Source organism: Electrona antarctica (assembly GCF_951216825.1).
Source record: "Electrona antarctica genome assembly, chromosome: 13".
NCBI classification, from domain to species: Eukaryota; Metazoa; Chordata; class Actinopteri; order Myctophiformes; family Myctophidae; genus Electrona; species Electrona antarctica.
Window position 1 is genome coordinate 35,143,695 of NC_136794.1, and position 21,900 is coordinate 35,165,594.

Genomic DNA, 21,900 nt, shown 5'->3' on the forward strand with positions numbered 1-21,900 from the left:
CCGGGGTGAAATATAATCACCTCACTAGTCACTACTGACTTTGTTTTGATTGGGATTTATTGGATTTGAGGCTGTTTTATAATGGAAATGATTGCCTGAGCAGGCCGCATCGCGGCCGGGGATGCGGGCTGTTGTTTCAATCTGCACAGTAACTATTGTTTCAATCTGCACAGTAAACAAAAGTATCTTCACCAAAAAAAAACCACAACTACCAATATTTGCAAGACAATTTGCAGAAAAAGAAGAAGAAAAACAAGAATTGAGTAAATCAATTAATTACCAGCTGCATTTGTATTATCTGCTGGGGTCCGCTATAACTGCCTCTGTGTAAGTTTCAGCGCAGTGGTTTAGGTAGGAACGACAATTCTCTAAGGCGGAACTATTGTGTTCCGAGTCGTTCAGGTGAGACTGTGACTTGCAGGTGAGACTGTGACATTCTGCCTCATTCTTATGCCTCCATGTCGGCGACGGAGTGGAGGCATTGTGTTTCAGAGTTGTCTGTACGTACGAACAGTACATCTGTGCCTCACGGGGAAAAAAATATAAAATAAAATAATGTTTTTTGTAATCAATCAAATTGCAATGTCAGCATGTACAGTAAGATTAGCTATCGTTACATTTTTTAAATTGGATACTTTGGTTAACTGTTACAACCCACAGAAAATCTTGACTGTCTAACGTGATGAGATGAGTGGATCCAGGGTGCGGCGAGACCTATAGCTGGAATAAGGGTGGAAAAGAGGAGCAGTGTGGGTGGGAGAGAGAGAGAGAGAGAGAGAGTGAGAGGAAGTGGAGTTGTGTCCTGTCCTATGGGGGGCTAAAAGAGGCGTGGAGGACGATGATCACGGTCAAAGACGAGGGTAGGATGATGGATGGGAGCCCTCAGCCAGACTCCACGGCGTGAGGGAACCCGGGGAGCAGAGACACCCTCTTGTCTCCGGTGGAGCGTGGAGAGGCACCGTGCAGCAGAATTCAGGAGAAGGCGTGGCGTGGCGGCCTGGACGTGTGGTATACAGTACACTACAGCATGAGGCCCTGCTCCACTGGATAGGAGAGTGGCTCTACGTTCCCCCTGCGGACTCTGAGAAGGACAACGGCTGCTTGGAAGTTATTCATGTCCTGTGGACACAGTGTAATGGAGGTGGATGATAGGAAAGTGTGCAATATTTTATTTTAACCACAATTACAAAAATAATGTGGGGGGTGGGTGATTTCTTCCCCCTTTGGAAGACTTTTGACAATACATTTGACAATATGTATATTGATAATATGTAATGTTTTACTATATGGCATGCCCAAAATAAGAACACCTGGTTTGAAAGTGGTTAAACAGGCATGAAACTCTAGGCAGATTGTGTAAATGGTTTGCATTTCAGGTAAAAAAAGCTGCAGGTAATCAAATGAATGATGGGTTGTGTTTGATTTACTGTTCTATAGAACTCGATCTATAACCATGTGATGTTCTTGCTTACTGTAAATCGATCTGTATTAAGAGTGTCTGCTAAATGCCTAAATTGTAATTGTAATTGTATAACACTGGTAGTGTTTTGCAATACAATTATAACCTGAGGAATACACATTTCTGCTTTGCATTGATCAGCCACCGTGTAGTTTGATGGCAATTACGCATTACGCACAATGACATTTAATGGCAAATTAGGACATACATTTTTCTATTGTCAGAGTGGTGGATGGTCTCCATAAATTGCTCACCAAGTATTACACGTACCCGCATTTGGTTGTACCAGACAGTTCACGACTGCAAATGCAGCGTTCATTTGTAACCATGAGTGATTCACAGACATCTTCATCTCTTCTAATTGGTAGCTTAGATGTTATACTTTGAATATGGAATGTGTTCCAGCTAGGGCTACAAGCTCCCCAGTGGGGGGCGGTTTTGGCCCACAGGCCAATATAACTGTACAGTAGTGGAAAGTAACTAAGTATAATTAATCACTTACTGTTTATGCACTTAATGTTTAGGTATTTGTACTTTACTTGAGTATTTCCAATTTCCAAAACATTTAATTCTACTCAACTGCATCTCGGATCCCCATATTGCACTTTTACTCCACTACATTTATTTGAAAACATTAGTTACTACTAGCAGTGGTGGAGAGTAACTAAGTACATTTACTTTAGTAAGTACTGTACTTAAGTACAATTGTGAGGTATTCAGACTCCTTACAGGTCTGTAACGCAAATGTGTACAAATGGGACACATTTGTTTACACACTCACAGTTAAATAAATACTGAGAATTGTATACTGTGTTGATGGGGACTCCCAGAATAGGTTTATTAAGTGGATTTTCTTTTTTTTTTTAATTGCATTTCAAGGACCCCTCCATTTTGACATGGATTAGACCACGGACACCCATTTCACAATAGAGGGTATGCGCGTGACATCATCATCAAACCAGGAAGTTATGCAGGAACGCCGACTGAGTGGCAAAAAACTACTTTCTGGCCTTGACAGCCCATACATCCACACAGAAAAGTCCTATCTGATTGCATTAAACAACATTAAACAAGGTTAAACTCACTTTGCATGTTGCTTTGCCACTCGATTTGCCACTCGATGTGCCATTCACTTTAAGCATGCACATACCCTCTATTGTGTTTGTCTCTTTGTCTTTTTTCATGGAACACCAATCCACACACATAATCCTCAGTGTTAATTTAACTCTGAGAGTGTACAAATTGAACCATGGCATTTGGTTCCATTCTTTTACACTATCAGGGTTACAGACCAGGTATGGGTCAGTTCCCCATTTGTACCCCTGGTGGGCCCCGGAACCCTAGGTTGAGAACCACTGATTTCTACAATTCACCCCCCAGGACAATCCCATCCCTCCCCAGGCAAGCACATGAAGGATTGGTCTCTGCCTTGCAGACGACATGGATGACAGAATGACTCGGCCATTTATCTTTGGTGGCCACACTGTGAATTAACCGCAAGACATTTGTCATTGTGATCTTTTTGGGTGGAAAGAGAGACACTTACAGTATTTATTGATCCTTGTCGGGATGAGAGAATAGAGAAAACACAAAAGCAGACAGACAGACAGACAGACAGACAGACAGACAGACAGACAGACAGACAGACAGACAGACAGACAGACAGACAGACAGACAGACAGACGTTATTGTGCTCAAGGAGGCTATATCTTCGTTATAGCCATGGAGGTTGTTTTTGAGGGACTGCCAAGCTTACATTATTTTCTAAGCATATTTCCTCCTAAATAATGAGCATTGGGCCAGTGGTGGAAGAAGTACTTACATAAAAGTAGCACTGGAGCGCAACTGCCACTCAAGGGGTTAGACATGGGTTAAGGTTAGGTGTGCTGCCCCGTGGGAGGTTAGGTTTAGGGTGAGGGTTTGAGAGAGGTTGTAGTTGTAGGACTAATGACTGGTCTAACCAATGACTAATCTAAACCAAAAACTGTCTAAACTAAGTACTGCACCCTTTTGGCACAGTTATTATTATTATGAATTACCAGTCTGTGATTTCTCCTCCTTCCATGTGTCTCAAAACATAAAAGTTTAACTATATTATCAGCAGCATAATGTCAAAACTCACTGTATGACCAACTATATAGCCTATTCTATATAAAAAGTACAACGAGATCAGTTCCTGGGCAGTTTTCAGGAGAGGAGAGGGTTTGCATGATTTAAACACCTATATATTTGCAAAGAGCACCTAGACTAGGTGATCGATTTTCCGATTAATCGTGGGAGTCTCCAAAATCGATTTTAATATGTCATAATCGAAAATCAATATTTACAGTAAGGCTGCATGATATATCCAACATGTACCTTCATCAGAGTGGAGAAAAGAAGTATAATAAATCAAGTTGAGCAAAGCCACTCTTCCCTGCCCCTCTGAGCCCCCTCTCACGCACACACGCACACACACTACTTCAAATCATTGAATTGTGACCGGTGGCCGAAAGAGTCACATAATGAATTTGGGGAGAAGTAGTTTCATGAGGGGCTAGTGTGAAGTAGATAAAAAGTTTCTATGTCACTCTTTCGGCCACCGGTCACAATTCAATGATTTGAAATCGATACAGTAACTATTTAGCATAATACATTAAATATGTGTGAAACTTGTGGATAGTGCAGGTTTTTTAAGTGAACGATTTATTATTATGGATATAAATGAGTAAACACAGTGATTCTCTGGCAAATACGTGGACATTGTATTTGAACACAAACCCATGCCTTGACATGAACACAGAGAATATACACCCATTTATCAATAGAATAGTGTTGGTTAGAACACTGGTTCTGGTCAACCGGCTATCCGATGGACTCCACAAAGGGCACTGCACTCAGTGTGGAATGCCTATGGCAAATTTGAAGTCGGCAAACGGTTCTCGAGTTACGTGGATTACAGACATACACACATATTCAGCACATTTACAGTAGGATTACACTTGGTTCATGGGAGAGCCGTTGGGAAGGCAATCCGCTAAAGTTTTTACTCGTATTGCAATCCACACATAGCCGGTGTGTTGGGTGACAGAATACTCTAATTTTTTAGAAGAAATCTGAAGATGCAACCCTTGTGTCTCTGTGTGTACAACAAATACTGGCACGCATATTTCCTGAACCGATGACGCCATAGCCCCCTCCGTCAGCATCAGTTCGTGCTGCAGAAGCTACTCTACGCGATATGGCTTTTACAGCAACATGTACTGCTCCTATACGACCACCGTCAGCAACAAGTGGACATGGAGAACATTCTCCGACTGTTATGGTTTATGTCACAGCTTGAGTTGTATGTCTTCCTCTCTCTTTTTGGTGCTTTGTGGCAGCTACAGCGCCACTTACAGGCCGGGAATATATATACTACAGGCGTATTTAGTGGGTGTGTGGCGTTTTTGTGGTTTCATATGGACCCACACATTTCTTGAGACAATTATGTGTGTACGGTTTTTGACGACTGACATTTCTTTAAAACGTATCTGTCTGGATGTGGCTTCAGTTGGATCGGCAGTGCAATGTAGGTGTGAGGGCCCTATAGCGGTCCAGACCTATAGTCATTTAAATCTTCAAAGTAACTAGTAAATAGAGTTTTCAAGTAATTGTAGTGTAGTAAAAAGTAAATATTTGCCTCTGAGATGTAGTGGAGATATAAAGTATTGAAACAATAGAAACACTAATGAGCCTTGAAATTGTATACAGTTGTGCCTTGAAAGTACAGTTCTTGTAAATGTGCTTTCCACCACTGGGTATTACTGTCATGTATCCATGTTTTCTCTTTTAAAAGTTGTGTTAAATCTAACCGTTCATTACAAATACAGCTCACTTGCAGACTCACCAAAGCTCTTCTATATTATCTACCCAGCAATCTCTTTGCTAAATGGAAATCTTTTCATACAATTATTAGTAAAAAAAAACCTGCTTCACAACAACATAACAAAGTTGGCGTAAAGACTTTGGCTGCATAACATAGCTTGCAGCTTAAAATGGGAAAGCGAGAACACACCACATTGGGGGTTTAGACACGTAGCGATGAAGTCTTAGACAATTGGAAAAACAGAAGAAAAAAATAAAGTATACAGCAGAAACACTCCACCGAGTTGTCAAGTTTTGTGAGGCTGACAGCCTATAATTAGAAGGCAGAAGCATCTCTATCAGCCTCAGGGTCATTATTATATTTCATGATGTTGTTGAATGAGAAAGCTATACTCAGACTCAATGTTCACTCATTTATTCAACCTTCATTTAAACCTTGCATTCAAACAACACATAGGCCTATAGATAATAGATAATGAATACAATACGAGCAAAAGGCTTCATTTTCAAAGTCTATTTTCAATAGTGGGCATCGACATGACGGACATCCAAATCTAATCGCAATGAATGCATCTAGTTCGCACAACGTAAGCACAGCTTAGATCAAGAGCTTAACATTTTTTTAAATGAGCAGCGAACATTTTTTCAGACGGATAGGCAATGTTCACCAAAAACTCCACAAACTACAACCATGTCTTCATTATTCTTGAACGTGAAAGAAAACTATTTTAATTGGGTGACCACAGCAAGCATAGCCAGTAGGCATACATATTTGAATCTTAATTTAAAAGCAGTGTTATTTTACACTTTTAAGTCTTGAGACATGTTGTGATATTCTTCCCATCTCACAGTGACCTTTCCTCAGTGGTGTAAAGAGACGGCAACAACAAAGGAAGATCACAAAATACTGTACTTGATCGTCATGTCTATGTCTATATACACATTATACAGAGAGACATAACTACAATCTGGGGTTATTATCAGTCAACAATAGATCACATTGGTTTGCATTGAAGTGCAATATTTAGCACAACAATGTGTGTGTGTGTGTGTGTGCGTGCTAAAATAAAGCTAAATTGAAAATGACACAGATGCTTTCCAGGTTTTAATCTGTTAAACAAAAGTCTTTGTTCACCAGGTACATTTGATGTGAATTCTCTTCCGAGGACGTTTCAAGAAACGCAGCATCAAATCATTATAAGCAGAATGCCATTAAAGAAAAAAAGAGAATGAGTGACAGCAAAAATGTTGATCAGCATTTATTATTGTGAGATATTGTGCTCTCAGTGGAGTCACACACGCCAGTGATTGCCTGGCACACAAAAGCCTTTTCCAATTTCCCCATTCCCTGCTGATAAGGGCTTAAGCCAAATGAAGAGGAGTGGCATGTGAGAAATGTCTAATGGGAGTCTCTCTCTCTCTTCTCTGGGTGTAAATAAACCTCCAGGGTTGATTTTCCCATGGCTCCACTGAGTCATTCAGCACCAGACGCAAATCCATACACGTGACAGATGAAGAAATGATTAGGATTGATGCCTCTGTACCTGTATGAAACCACATGAACCCTACAGCCTTCATTCCCTTGTTCTGGGCAGAATATAGAACATTTGGCCAAAAATAGAAGCACATTCGGAGAGAATTGCAGATCTACAAGCTCAAGTGTCACATGTGCTCTTTCTTTCTTTCTTTCTTTCTTTCTTTCTTTCTTTCTTTCTTTCTTTCTTATACTGTAGGTCAGTGGTTTTCAACCAGAGGGTTCCAGGTGGTCCCCAGCTAAATGATGGAAGAGTTGGTAACCAAATGGACCCTTTTACTCTTGAGAGCGTAAAATGAAACCAAATGGACCAATACGGGCGCATTTGGTTTCATTTTACGCTCTCAAGAGTTAAATTATTGTTCATTTTTTGATTGTTCATCAAAACAACATTTACTTTTGAGAGACTAAACCTCTTCAAATGGTGGTCCGTGGCTCAAATGCAGAATAAATAGTGGGCCCTGGTATCAAAATGCTGTAAGGTTTAAGTGACTAAAAACAGTGGTTCTCAAAGTGTGGTCCGGCCACCCCCACAAGGTCCTCGTGGGGGTTTCATGGGGTCCCCAGCCAAATGAGTTGATATAGCATCAAAACCATATCATCGGAATCTGTTTAATTTGATAATTGACGATCTGCGACACATTGTTATCTTGTAAATCTGTAAATCTTGTAAATAAATAAATATAAACTAGAAATGCACTCTCTCAATATGCCAACTTGCACCTTGCACACAAGTAGGCCATGTATGGCCTACATGTGCGCAAGCAGAGTTATCTGCTGCTGTCTGGGTATGACTGCTGGTCTGAGTCCTAGAGTTCTCTGCTATTCTAAATCCTTTAGATCCGTTATTGACCTTCCTTGAAACGTACTTTAGTTATGTCATCAAGAACAGTGGTCCCTTATTGGCCGGTGGAGTACACCGACATATATACCCAGCCGATCGCAGTACTTACACGCTCTGCTTGCACAAGTAATGATATCACAAATCTTGTATGGGGGTCTCTGGCACAACAACGTTTCTGATTTGAGTCTGCGGCCAAGTACATATTAATTGGGGGTCATTTAAGAACCACTGCTTAAAATCAGTGAACTAAATGAGCCCTATTAGTCTAGTAGCCAGAATGTGAACCCGGACATGTTGATCCATTCCAAGCATTAGCTTTGCAAAAAAAACACTAATTGGGCTTAAAACGACCATGCAGACTTCAAAACTAATGTTTGAACTGGATTCAGCATCATGAAAACCCCCTAGTTTGACACGTCAAATGCTACATAAAGCATGATGACATTTTGAATATTTTGCCTTCTATATGTTGTTAATGGTATGGTCACAGATTATGCCAATTATAAAAATTGCTCAACATATGCAAGTTAGCATTCGGCAGTTTCTACATGCTGGGGACCCATACTAAACATTTCTAACATAAAACGGTGTACTCAACATGTCCGGGTTCACAATGGGGCTCTATGGGCTGGCTACTAGACTACATTTGCAATCCTGTTCTGAAAATGATTTCCCTGCACACCGCCAAACAGACAGAGAGGAAGAAACTGAGAAGCGTTGACAGCTAGCTCTCATCACATTCAACTATTCATCATAACCCAATCGATATATACAATATTATTACACTGCTTATGATATGCGAAACTTAAAACGGCATCTACAGTTGTGTCTGTGAAGTAAGCTTTGTGAGAATGGGCCTATCCAATGTCGCTCCTCTCAATCTGTATTGATTACCTCGGTTGAGGCGATGTCCTGCCATCAAAAACAAATTGTGACGATGGATACATTGCGTTTATAAAGGCAGCGGGTTTAGCTGCAGAGGGATTCAGTGTTGCAGATTTGATTTCCTTGGTGGGATGAGTGCTTGAAATGTTTTTGTGCCTCTCATTTTTTATATATAAATGTATTCTTTACTCGGAATTTAGATCATAATATCAGGCAACAGTAACCAAAGCTTAAGACCTGACATGACATCTATAAAACAGAACTAGAATACCAATACAATAGCCTATATACTGCCTGGAAGTTTGCACTGATTATTATACGACTGATGTATTTTGTTTCGCGTTCTTATCGACAAAAAAAGGTTCACTTGTCTACATAAAAGTACAATTATTTACAGTAGTTCAAACTTTAGGTATTTTTTCATTCATTCATTCATTCATTCATTCATTCTACTCCCTTTTCACACGCTCTTTCAAGCTCTTTCTAAGCATGTTCCTTTGATTTAAATGACAAAATTCTAATGTATCAGAAAGTATACATCAATCACTTCCATTTCTTTAAATGCAGACTCAAATGTCTTATCTGAGCTGACAGATGGATGCCAGACCCTGAAAAACATGATTTTACTTCTGTTGAGGGGCTAACCAAACCATAGACTTTTGGGCAACATATGCAGTCTGTCCATCATGTTTATCATTGCAATAAAAAAAGCATTGGATCTGTGCATTAGTGAGCACAGCAGACGCCAGGAGTGTGGCAGTGGAGTTCATCACATTTATTAGCATAGAGGTGAGAGAGTTTGGCTTTCAGGGGCTGCTACTTGAATTTGTTGAATTTTGCAGCTTTTTGGCTGATAGTTGAACATCTCTCTAAAAATAGTTCCACTTCATTGGAGGGCCACAGCGAACTACTTACTTTGTGCGAATTCTGTGAAAATAAACTTTTTGCAACCCTGAGTATAAAACCGACCAACCAGCTTAGTGGCCTTACTTGAGGTTAGAGTGTCCACCCAGTAAGGTTCAATCCCTGGCCGAATCATATCAAAGACTATCATGTTTCTACAGTATGTGACTTAAATATAACTCATACGTTTAACTTTCACAATATGTTTTCGACATCGTCCTACTCCTTTTCGAACATGTATTTGTAGTAGTTTGTTGTTGACTGCGGGGCTTGTTGATTGTACAGATTTTAATTTTGATGTTATACATAAAGTGATTAATTAGTTTCATTCATTATCCTGAGGTAAACCTAATTTTCTTCTCGATATCACTAAATGACTGCTCATAAAAAAAGGAAAACAAAAAATAAAGTAGTTTATTCCTAAATAGCCTAATATCATGTTGGGGTCCATGGCACCCTGCCATAGGGGGTCCATTTGAACCCCTGGTGGTCCCTGGAGCAGATAAACTTTGCTCTAGGGTCTTTGTGTGCGTTTGTCCGGGGTGAGCTCACAATCTGCTGGGCCGATTAGTGTACTATAGGCCAAGGAACGTTTTGTACAGAATATGCTACGTTTAAAATGTTTGATAAGATCTCCTCTCTTTATTAATTTAGTAGTTTCACTTTTTGCATTCCTAGCGAGCCCAGGGCATTATTATTTGTATTATGTTTTTTTGGTGATTTGTTTTTTTGTTTTGCTATTTTTAGTCTTTTAATGTTTAGTTTACTCGTGGCTGCCAGTTCGCACTTGATGTCGTGTGGTCGTTCCGACTCATCCAGATCTTGTGTTTTGTTTAGTTTTCCAAAAGTTGTTGCTGGTAGCCTACTCATGGCTGCCAGTTCCCACCTGACGTCCAGCGGGATTTCCGACTGCTCCAGACCATACTGAATAACCGCTAGCTTGCATAGCATCTTCATACTGGGACGCAAGTCCAAGATGTACAGGACATTGGCGTGTTTGAAGCTTCCATTGCATCCTTCGAAGAGGATGACACGATCGCCCACCATGCAACAGCACATACTGTCATGCATGCACAGACCTTTCCCTGTGGGCTCGACCTTTCTCCAGGAGAAGGACTCTGGGTTGAACCTCCACAGATCGCTGAAAGACTGTTGCTGAACGAGGTTGTGGCCACCAAATATGTACAGCTCTCCGCCGTAGGCAAACGCTGAATGACCCCAGCGTCGTTCCGGAAGCCGAATGGTCGAAGGTGCACTCAGCCAGAAGTCAGTCTCTGTGTCAAACACCCTGATGTTGTTGTTCTCATACTGGCCACCAAACACAAATATCTTCGTCCCGATGACGTTGGCAGAGTGACAGGATGAGGCGGGTGGCGGGGTGCCTACGGTGTTAATCAGCGACCAGGCCATCGTGATGGTGTCCAACTTGTAGATGTCATTAGTGCATAATAATAGCTTGTTGTATCCTCCATATATGTACATGACCTTCCCCAAGACACAAGCCGAGTGGTGATACCTCGCCTCCGGGACAGTCCCAGACACCTGGGACGTCAACCACCTGTGGGCGTGAACGTCAAATGTGTAAAGCAGGTCACAGTACTCCCCCGAGTACCGAATACCGCCCCAGATGTAGACGATATGCTCCATGAGCACGGCTGTGTGGCCATTGCGTGTGGAGGGGACCTTGAGGGAGCGTTTTCTTCCACTTGCCACCGGAGGGAGCTTGGTCCAGTGCAACGACACCGTGTTGAAGACCTGCACGCCGATCTGATCCCTGTGTTTCAACTGGTACCCCCCGAACGAGTACACTTTGTCCCCCACTGTCACAGCGGCACCACAGTCCCCCTCTGGTCCTCCTTCCAGGTGCACTGTCCAGCACAACATCCCTCACACCAGCCGTGGATCCTAACAGATTTCTCCCGAGTCGATGGGTTCACAATGGGTTTGGTTGCCCAGTCGAGGAAGCCGACGAGACCTGTCGATATGGGAATGGGAATCCCTGTTCTGCACAGCACACGGTCTGCCTTCTGAGGGCAGGTGGTATGGTCAATAGGAATGGTTGTCTATAGTTGCAGAATGACATTGTTTATTTGACAATTCCTTTTATAGAACATGGCTGTGTTGACGACATTGTAGTGTTGTTTGACGATGATGTCATTACGTAGAATACACAATGACATCACTCAAACTGACAGGCTATCTCAGCAGAAACAACTTTATTATTGAGTGTGTTTCTCCAACTCCATGTTAAAACATTCTTAATCACCAATTACAATGCCTCGATGTCAATGCATTTAAGCCTGTAGATGGTCAAAACTATCTGCTGCAGTTCAAACTGAGCATCAAAATAAGGAAGAAATGTGATTTCATTGACTTGGAAATGGCTGTTGGTGCCAAACAGGCTGCTGAGGATTTCAGCAACCGCTGAAATACTGGGATTTCCTTGCACAACCATATCTAGGGTTTAGAGAACGGTACAAAAAAAGAAAATCAATTCCAGTAAGTGGAAGTTCTGTGGGTGAAAACGCCCCAGAGGAGAATGGAGAGACTGGTTTGTGCCGACATAAAGCCATAATCACTTGTTACGAACGAGGTATGCAGAAGAGCATCTCTGAAAGCAACACAACCTTGAGGCAGATGGGATACAGCAGCAGAAGACTACATCAGGGGTCAGCTAAGAACAGGAAACTGAGGCTACAATTCGCACAGGCTAACAAAAATTGGACAACAGAAGATTGGAAAAACCTGGTCTAATGAGTCTCGGTTATTGCTGTGCCTTTTGGATGGTAGGGTCATAACCCTTCCCAATACAACATATTGTGAGCTTACATGCCAATTTTTTTAGTGTTGGAAAATTATTAAAATATATAATTGGACGTAAGGGTATTGACCGCCATCTAGTGGTGGCTCAGAGCGGTGCACTTGCCACTTGACGAGGCTCTTAGATTGAAAGCCGTTTCAGGAAGTAAACATCTGCTTGTCCCACGATTGTCATTGAATCCACCCAAAACATACTTTTGGTAAGCTAGGATGATATCGTTTAAAGAAAGGAGCCGCAAATTAAGCTTGTTTTTGGTCTAAAAAGAAGTATCCGAGACATTTACGTTCTAAAAATTTATTAATAATGAGTAAACACCATTCGAACTATGTCCAAAATATGCCATGTTTTCCTGTATATTGTTGTGGAAATGGAAAGATAAATGACAGAACGCGGATATACATTTGTTTTAGCATACCTATGTAGTATTCTGTTAATTTATTATAACAAATCCAGTGTGGTAGGATCATAGGATAGTGTTATTCTTCTTCTTATTAACACATAAGGAACAGAACAGAACTTGAACTGTTTGCATGAGGGTTTGGAACAGTACTCAACTGAATAGTCTCTGAATCTAGCCTACACTAGGCACTGTCCATATACACTTTTCAGTTTACAGAACTTAAATAATAAACTACATGCCCTCAGGCAAAGACAAAAAAAGAGGAGCTCCATTTATTTTTGACGTAGAGCATCAATATAAATAAGATTAAGGCAAACATCGGAACATTCTTTCTGTAACAGACAAGACAACACAGTATTTTTTTTTTGTATCAAACCAAAAGAACATGGCCAACCCAACATAGCCTTAAGAGTTCTCATCGGGCCTGAAAATTAAAGCCCGGCCCTACCCTACCATAACTGGGTCGGCGTGTTTCAATTGTTATACAGAGTGAGTGAGAGAGCACACAGAGCTACAATGTTATTATCAATATTATCATCAACTGCCAACTTGGCTAAATCTAATAGTTTACATCAATCATTGGCTCTCAACCCCATATGCGTAATGCGCATAACGGATTGTGTCCAAAAGAATAGACATACAAACCACCATTGCACGGCTCATGGCGTGTCGACAGCTTACAGATCTGTTATTTTGGACACATACTGTACTGTAACAATGATCAACACGCCGCACGACGATGGCTACAATACTAAGCATTTTGGAAACGAACAGTGGACTATTTTGGCCCAGACTCAGCGTTGAGTCTTTGCCAAATCTCCCAGCCAAGATCATGATTTGACGTGGCTTTAGGCCTCCTGAAATAAAGGTTTTGTCGAGAACGAGGGACCTGATCATCGCTGTATCTAACTGCAAGCGCTTGAAGCTAACACTAAAGGGTTTGACTGCAGTGAACACGGTATTTCAAGAAGTAATCTCCAGAAATCTAAAGTCTTAAAGTCCCATCAGCAGTGTTGACAGAGCAGTGTATACCTCGCCCTTTAGGGCGTCTTACTGGTTAGTTTTAAATGATTATTGCATTGCACACCAAGACTGCGTTTCGGCTATCCAGCCTTCATCAGTTCATTCATTCAGACACTGATGAAGGCTGGATAGCCGAAACGTCTGTCATTCCATGATGCAAAGATCTAAACTAAAATTATGTTTATTTTGTGATTTGAACGGGTAACGCACCATAAGTCAGAGTGCGGTGGTCACAAGAAAAGTTCTATCTATTGAACACCACTGCCAATATAGTTGTGCTAAACACATCCTGTAAGTTCCTTGGCCTTTTCCAACTCCAACTCTTTCCCTTGGCAGGCCTCACGTTGCATCAATATTGGTGACATATTGATTCATGTTGTACAAGAGATCTTCCATCAAGGAAAAAATAGCAGAAATATAGTAATTTAATTTTCCCAATGTGAAGGACCAGGGCGTGCGTGTGACTGTGTGCGTGTGTGTACCTGCATGGCATTGAGAAAACAGGATGCTGAAGATGGAGCTGCCAGGCGAGAGGAGAAGGGGAAGGTGGAGGTCCATGGATGCGGTGAGACGGCATGCATGCAGGTGGCTGGAGTGGCTGGGCAAGATGCAGAGAACAGAAGATGGGAACAGATGATCCGCTGTGGCGAGCCATGATGGAAATTAGCTGGAAGAAGAAGAAGAAGAAGATTTTTTTTTATACATTAACACTTGGAAACTAGTTAAACCTTTCCAGGGCTTTTTCTGTATATTTGAGCATTTTCATTTCCGCTTTACCGGCATGGAGACCACCATTGTAAAAGTCGGGAGCGATGCGATAATCACAAATCACATCCGAACCACGGATGGATCTCATAACCACGAACAGCGCTTGTAGTTTCAGAGATATGAGGCATTGAACATCCTACTTTGAACGGAGGTCTATGCGAGCTGTGTGCAAAAATCCTGGTGCTGGGGCTGACGGAGGCGTTGCCTAGCAACCGGGCCAAAAATAATTAAGGCAAATACAAGTAATTTTCAGCAAAAGCCAAAGGTATTCATTTGTAGTCCCTGTGTGTCTCTATACCCTCTAAACTGTTTTTTATTTCAAGTTTCCATCTGCTACAGAGGCTGAGAAATAATCTTTGAGGTGAACGTTACAAATTCGGCAGAAAACACAGAAAACACTTCAGGATTTATACGCCTCGGGTCTAAATAAGTTGCAAAAACGCATGGAATTCAACATGAGTGACAACCATAAAGTCCCAACGTGGTCTCTCAGCTCATTGCTAGAGAATGAACAGCGATCAGCTCTAATCAAACACCCACCACAGCAGACACAGTACCGGAACCTGTACCATCGCACTACTTTATTCCAAGCAGCACATAATGTTCTATAGACAGCTGATCTGACAGCCGATGCTCCTGAGCCAAGCACAGCATTCACCACACTTACATAACACTGTTCATCCCATGCATACACTATAGTCATGTACAGTATATTAGGTATACAGTATTGTCGTTGGCGGGCAGAAACAGTTTACAGTATCTCCATTTTTTCTCCATAAATGAATGGTAAATGGACTGCATTTATATAATCCACATTAACATGTGTGGATGTGCTCAAGAAAGACGCAGGAGCTCAAAGCACCAACGAGCTGGCGTATGGAGAACCGGGATGACTGGAAGCGACCTATACGACCTATAGGATATTTATATAGCATCTTTTCTAGACTTTCTTACTTTTCAAAGCACTTTACAACGTACTTCACATTCGCACACAGATGGCAGAGGAAACTGCACGCCAGGCACCGACCTGCTCCTCGGGAGTTCAGTGTCTTGCACTGAAGGACACTTTGATACTTAGCCAGGAGGGCACGGGGGGGGGGGCGGGGATTGAACCTGGAACGTCCGGATTCCTCTACCTCCTGAGCCACTGCTGCCCTACACTTAGTTTCCCCACCTGAGAAGTAACAGTTTTGGACATGCAAGGTTCTGCCTGACAGCAGCAATATATTATATTATATTATATTATACTTAATATACTATATGACATATATCATAAGGCAATTTCAAAGTCCCTTTTTCAGTGCCACATCACCCTGTGAAGTCTACAAAACGCTGTGATATTTTGGTAAATGTAAAGAGACGCTCCTTGCATGATTTCCCTCTAAATTGCTGCTTACCGCGGGCATTCCAATGAGCCTTGTTTTGTTGTTTGAGCTTTTCACTATGGAGATGCTATTGTGATGCAAATCTGCATTCACAACTGGGGCGGTAAAGACTATAAAAGGAATCTGGAAGAATACCTGACATCAGATTCAAAGTCCCCACGACTTGCTTTATCACACACTCTAATCCCATCGCACTTGCCCACTTCAAACAGTGCATAACCACATCAAAGCGAGCGGGGCTTTGATGTGGAAATGTAGCTTCGAGGAGGAGGAGGAGGAGGATATAAAACGTTGTGTTCTTTCCCATCCTTCCTGTACAGTACACATCAGCAGCAGAGAGAGTGAGAGAGAGAGAGAGAGATGCAACATTTGCTGGCGCGCCATCATCTCATTTCTGACGCAAAAGCGAGCCATTAATACGTTAAGACCGGGAATGCGTGGGAATCTGTGTAAATTTTAGCGTTTAACCACTTCAACCGTATTACTTAAACTTTTGTCTTTTGCTATTCAAAAACTTTTTTTGAATCGTGAACGTGTGTGGAAATCTTAGAATGTATGCAGGAGGTCCTTGGAACAAAATAATTTGAGACGGGGGTCCGTGACCACATACATCAATTTCTAGGGGGGTCCTTCACTTGGTTTGGAGGGTTTTTTTCAGAAAACTGTTAGGATTTAGAAGACATTTGTTAGAATCTGCCACCGGTCTTAATGGGTTAAAATGTGTTTTTTAAGATGTCCCCATGTGCAGTGAGTCCTCGGACGGTGTGTTCTGTTTCAAAATGACAGCGGCTTTGAAGTGACAATGGATTTGAGGCAATGCATTTTTTTATTATGATGTTTGGCGTAAAATCAGCGCATTTGAACGGGGAGTAAATTCAAGTTGCGTGAAAGACAGAATTACATTTGTATGATGGATAGCAAACTAAGCTCTCAGTACAGTAGACTGTTTTGAGCATGTAATTTTAGAATGTAGCGCTGGCTATTCCTAAGTAGCATATCTACAAGCTCACTTTGTGCAGTGCTGCCATTTGTGAACATGTTTGAAGAATCTTGAACATGTGAGAACTACTGATTTAGATTTTAGAAGATATTTGTAGAATCGGCCTCAGGTCTTAACGAGTCAACTGCATGTCTATACAGTACGTATGTCTGTCTGTCTGTCAAATGTATTTACAATACATTGTTGCCTATAATGAAAAATGAAACAGGGGTGGCGATGAGGTTGAAAGTGGTTAAGGAAAGACAGACAGACAGACAGACAGACAGACATACAGACAGACAGACAGACAGACAGGAGTGACCCCAGGACATCTTACTGTAAGCTGGCCAGACGAGCGGGTGTGTGTGGGTGGGGGGAGGGGGGGGATGCACATTAGCGCGCCCTTCGCTCGCTCACGCCGACAGCGCAGCACGACACTTCCTGCCTCCTAATAGCTTCCCCTCTCCTCTCACTTCCCTTTTTATTCATTTCTCTTTAAAAGCACACACGCCCCGAGGCCATGTGTCTTGCAAATAGCAGGGAATGGAGGAACATTAAGCATGATGTGCATGTGTGGGTGCGTGTGTGTGCCCACGCGCACGCATGTGTGTGTACTTGCACTACTACACTTGTGAGGGCCAAATGTCCTCAGAAGTAGTGTACAGTAGAATTTGAGAAATGGACATTGGGATGAGGATAATGTCCTTGTCCTTACTATAGTCAACTTGTGTGTGCGCTCGTGTATGTGTGCGCACGTGCGTTTGTGCGTGCCGTGAATGCAAGTTTCTTGTGACATTTTGCACACTATATTTTCACATAATGGGTGCTTACATGCCAACAAGTTTTGTTATGTGTGTTATGTTGTTATTTATGCTTTCAAAAAAAAGTGTTTCACCAATTTTTGGGGGTCCCACTTGCAATCTCCTTATGGATGGGAATGGCCGTTACAATACAAATCTGCACGTGGTATATCGGGTGCATGCATGTGCACATCTGGTGTGGGATGCAGAATGAAGTGTGGTGGGAATGGGGGCGGTGGGTGGGTCTCACTGGGAGGTGAATGATGTGTTTGTGAAAGGTACACAGAGTATAGCGGGGCGTCGCATTAAGGGGGGTGGTGGCGCTAATGGCGGCCGACGGCCTGGAGAAATGGAAGAGTCACATGCCGAACGCGGTAACATTCACACAGCCGGGAAGACCATTATCTTGCCGGGGAATGACACTTTGTTTACTGCTGGCTGTCTCTGCACGCCTGCTAGCAAGTACACGGTTCTACATCAACAAATAACTGAGCCAGGGAAGGAATGCGAGCAAGAGAGTTCTGTAAGGGATTCAGCGGTTCCAAAAGTTAATTATGTAGCAGGATTGCATTGGAAACAAGTGTTTCATTACGCTTTGATATGTAAGTACTATTGTGATTACCAAAATCCAATACATTATTTGTTGTGGTTGTTGTTGTTGTTTGACTCCACCTCATCCTCCTTAGCGCCATTATTTCTTTGCCTCTACACTGAGTCTTGTTCAGCCACCTGATGACAGGCGATGCCTTGGTCAGCAGACTGATGACAAGCAATGCCAATGATAGGCATTACTGGCCTTAGACCTTCTTTTTGCTCTTCCTGAACCTACTGTGGATTATACCAGGACTAGTTGACTTGGACTTTAGCTCTTCTTGAACCACCCGTGGACTATACGCACCTTTGAACAATTTTGTACCTTGAAACAAGCTTCTACATTTTCTTTCCTGCATTGATCTCCTTACCTCCCCTCTTCTTCCCTTTCTTTGTTTTCTTGGAAAAAATTGCACGATGGGAACCATGCACAAAAACAAATTTCACCCACATTTTTACTTGTAAAACTGTGATGTGACAATAACGATGATTCTGATTCTATTGATGCTCCTGTAGATATGTTTGTTTATGTACATGCTATTTACTTGTTCATACTGTATATGCTATTGATGTTAATTTGATAGAAGTGCAAGATTGTGGACTAGGCAACACTAGCTCAGCACTCGGATGGGGGCGGGGGACACTTCAAATACAGTATGTCGGTGCTTGGACTGCCACGATGGAACAGGATCTGAAGGTCTGGAGGGCAGTATGTCGGTGCTTGGACTGCCACGATGGAACAGGATCTGAAGGTCTGGAGGGCAGTATGTCGGTGCTTGGACTGCCACGATGGAACAGGATCTGAAGGTCTGGAGGGCAGTATGTCGGTGCTTGGACTGCCACGATGGAACAGGATCTGAAGGTCTGGACTGCCACGATGGAACAGGATCTGAAGGCCTGGAGGGCAGTATGTCGGTGCTTGGACTGCCACGATGGAACAGGATCTGAAGGTCTGGAGGGCACTGGCATGCATGAGATGAGGGTTGTGGAAGATGGCCTCAAGATGACCTCGCGGCTACAGTGGAATCAGTACTGCAGGCCGGGGCCGAGAGAGGCAGGAAAACTCACACAGTATAGCAGGAAAAAGGCCCTGGACTACACAAGGAGACCACATCATAAATGTGTAACAGGTCAGGGACAAGGTCAGAGAGAGAAGGATGAGGCTGGCACTGCGTCCGGGACTGGCAGCGAGCAAACTGACACTGTGGGAGCCTACCAAGCCAAGGAACAGCTATAGACGAATCCACAGAGCCTTGCTCTGTAGCCCAGGTGTAGGCACTGCGGTTTATGGTACACCTCAGCTATGGCTGCGCCCAGGGCACCCCTCCGTGGATTTGTCTATAGGAAGGGAAAGAGTTGCACCAACGACGTTGATACACCACAGCAGAGCTGACAACACTTCAGAGCTCTGGTACCTGATGCCAGACACACTGCAGAGCTCTGGAACCTGATGCCAGACACACTGCAGAGCTCTGGAAGCTGATGCCAGACACACTGCAGAGCTCTGGAAGCTGATGCCAGACACACTGCAGAGCTCTGGAAGCTGGTGCCAGACACACTGCAGAGCTCTGGAAGCTGGTGCCAGACACACTGCAGAGCTCTGGAAGCTGATGCCAGACACACTGCAGAGCTCTGGAAGCTGATGCCAGACACACTGCAGAGCTCTGGAAGCTGATGCCAGACACACTGCAGAGCTCTGGAACCTGATGCAACAACACTGCAGAGCTCTGGAAGCTGATGCCAGACACACTGCAGAGCTCTGGAAGCTGATGCCAGACACACTGCAGAGCTCTGGAAGCTGATGCCAGACACACTGCAGAGCTCTGGAAGCTGATGCCAGACACACTGCAGAGCTCTGGAAGCTGATGCCAGACACACTGCAGAGCTCTGGAAGCTGATGCCAGACACACTGCAGAGCTCTGGAAGCTGATGCCAGACACACTGCAGAGCTCTGGAAGCAGATGCCAGACAGCAGGAGTCCTGAGTTGGTATTTTGATTTATACTTAGCTTTGTGCCGGCCCGGAAATAGACAATCTACAGTACATGCTCACAATGATCATGTACAGTAGATGGAAAATGTCTTGTCTTAGTTACTGGATCTCATCTCCACTAGTCCATCCCTCACATTTTAATCTAGTTTATATATCCTGATAGTCATAGTTTTAGTCATCATAGCTTAGTTTTTATTTAGATAGTTTTTTTGTATGTCAGTGAAAAAAGTGGTCTACGATACTTTTTTGTCATTTTTAGTAATACTAATACTATTTTTTTATCCCACGATTTTGTAACCCATTTTTTCACCCAGTGTCAATTGTCTAATGTAATCATGGGTACTACACTTCCTCTGCCAACCTGGGGGGGCAGTGGACTGACCTCATGCTTGCTTCAATGCATGAGGAGTCCAAGCTGCTTCTTCTAATACTAATACTACTACTAATAATAATAATCATTGTTTATAGAGCACCTTTCATATAAAATGCAGTGCAAAGTGCTTTACAGAACAAGACAAAGAAAAGCAAAAACATAAAACTCTAGACACATAATATTGCTAACCTAGTGTAGGTGGTAACTTTAATTTGTGAATCACAACCATTTATCACTAGCATGTCTGAATTAAAATCACTACTACTATGACGGCTAACGGTCAGGCTGACCGGTGTTTTTCGTGCAATTCCATTGGCCACTCTCTCCCTGCATCTCTTCACACCTCTCCCCCCGTGGCGGGGGGTTGACGACTTGCCATTGTCTTCTAAATGTCACATTCCAACTAATTCAAGGCAGCGTTTCAACTCGACAGGACAACTCAAAGTTATTTTTCAACATGTATTTATTTAGCTATGCTCAATAGATAGGTGGAAACAATACGCCAGTCAGTCAACACACCATATTTCACCATATTTTTGATGCGCTGATATATGAAATGAATATGCGCGACAGCTGTGCGTGCGTGCGTGCAAATCAGAAAAGTTTAGGCTACAGACAAAGGAGTTGGGAGTTTGGGAGCGGCCGGCTAGCCACATATTAGCCTATATATATTTTAAAAATACCCAGCATAATTGTTGGGAAGGCTAAGCCTGGCCTAGCCGCCGCCTATGATCGATGTCATTTATATATATTTGATTTATTGTGCCAGCAGAGAGATCCGTAGCAGCAGCACGGTTTATATATACACCATAGGATAGATCAAGTCATGTGACGCATCACCGCCACAAATAGTGCTACAGCGTTATCTAAAATGCACTTCCGCATACCTCACCGTCAGTTACTTGGATATTTTCTCCCTCTCCACGAGAGAGGGAGGGAGAGAGAAAAAAGAGAGCCGTGATGCGTGGAAATCAGTTCCACTGGTCGCGTGCAGAAAAGTTATTTTCTTTTTCTTTTCAGTTTACCAAACTATAATTATAGTGACGATGTGAGCGCTATATATTCAATATAGCGCTAGCTATAGCTAGTTTCTGTACCATACCACGTTCCTATGTCGCGCATTTCATATCAGCGCATCTTATCGTCTCGTTTCTGTATTGAATCAACCAAATTTGTACCGTAGTAAAAAAAAAACAATGTCTGTTTACTTGGATCCATGAACATAAATTATAACATAATTATGCTAAAGATGGCGTGTATAGTCAACATGTATTTATATCTATTGAGCTATGCGCTT

At 42.6% G+C, this 21,900-nt stretch overlaps 1 protein-coding gene across 2 annotated transcripts in view; it reads right to left on the reverse strand.

The window, feature by feature from the left end:
* The window catches only part of tmeff2a (transmembrane protein with EGF-like and two follistatin-like domains 2a), a 365,596-nt gene that overhangs the window by 249,760 nt on the left and 93,936 nt on the right, over positions 1–21,900 (reverse strand). For both annotated transcript variants that reach the window (XM_079517922.1, XM_079517923.1), the window contains one exon: positions 14,198–14,382. In XM_079517922.1, coding sequence (XP_079374048.1) covers positions 14,198–14,370 — 173 coding nt within the window. In that variant the 5' untranslated portion in view covers positions 14,371–14,382. The remainder of the gene's footprint in view (positions 1–14,197; positions 14,383–21,900) is intronic.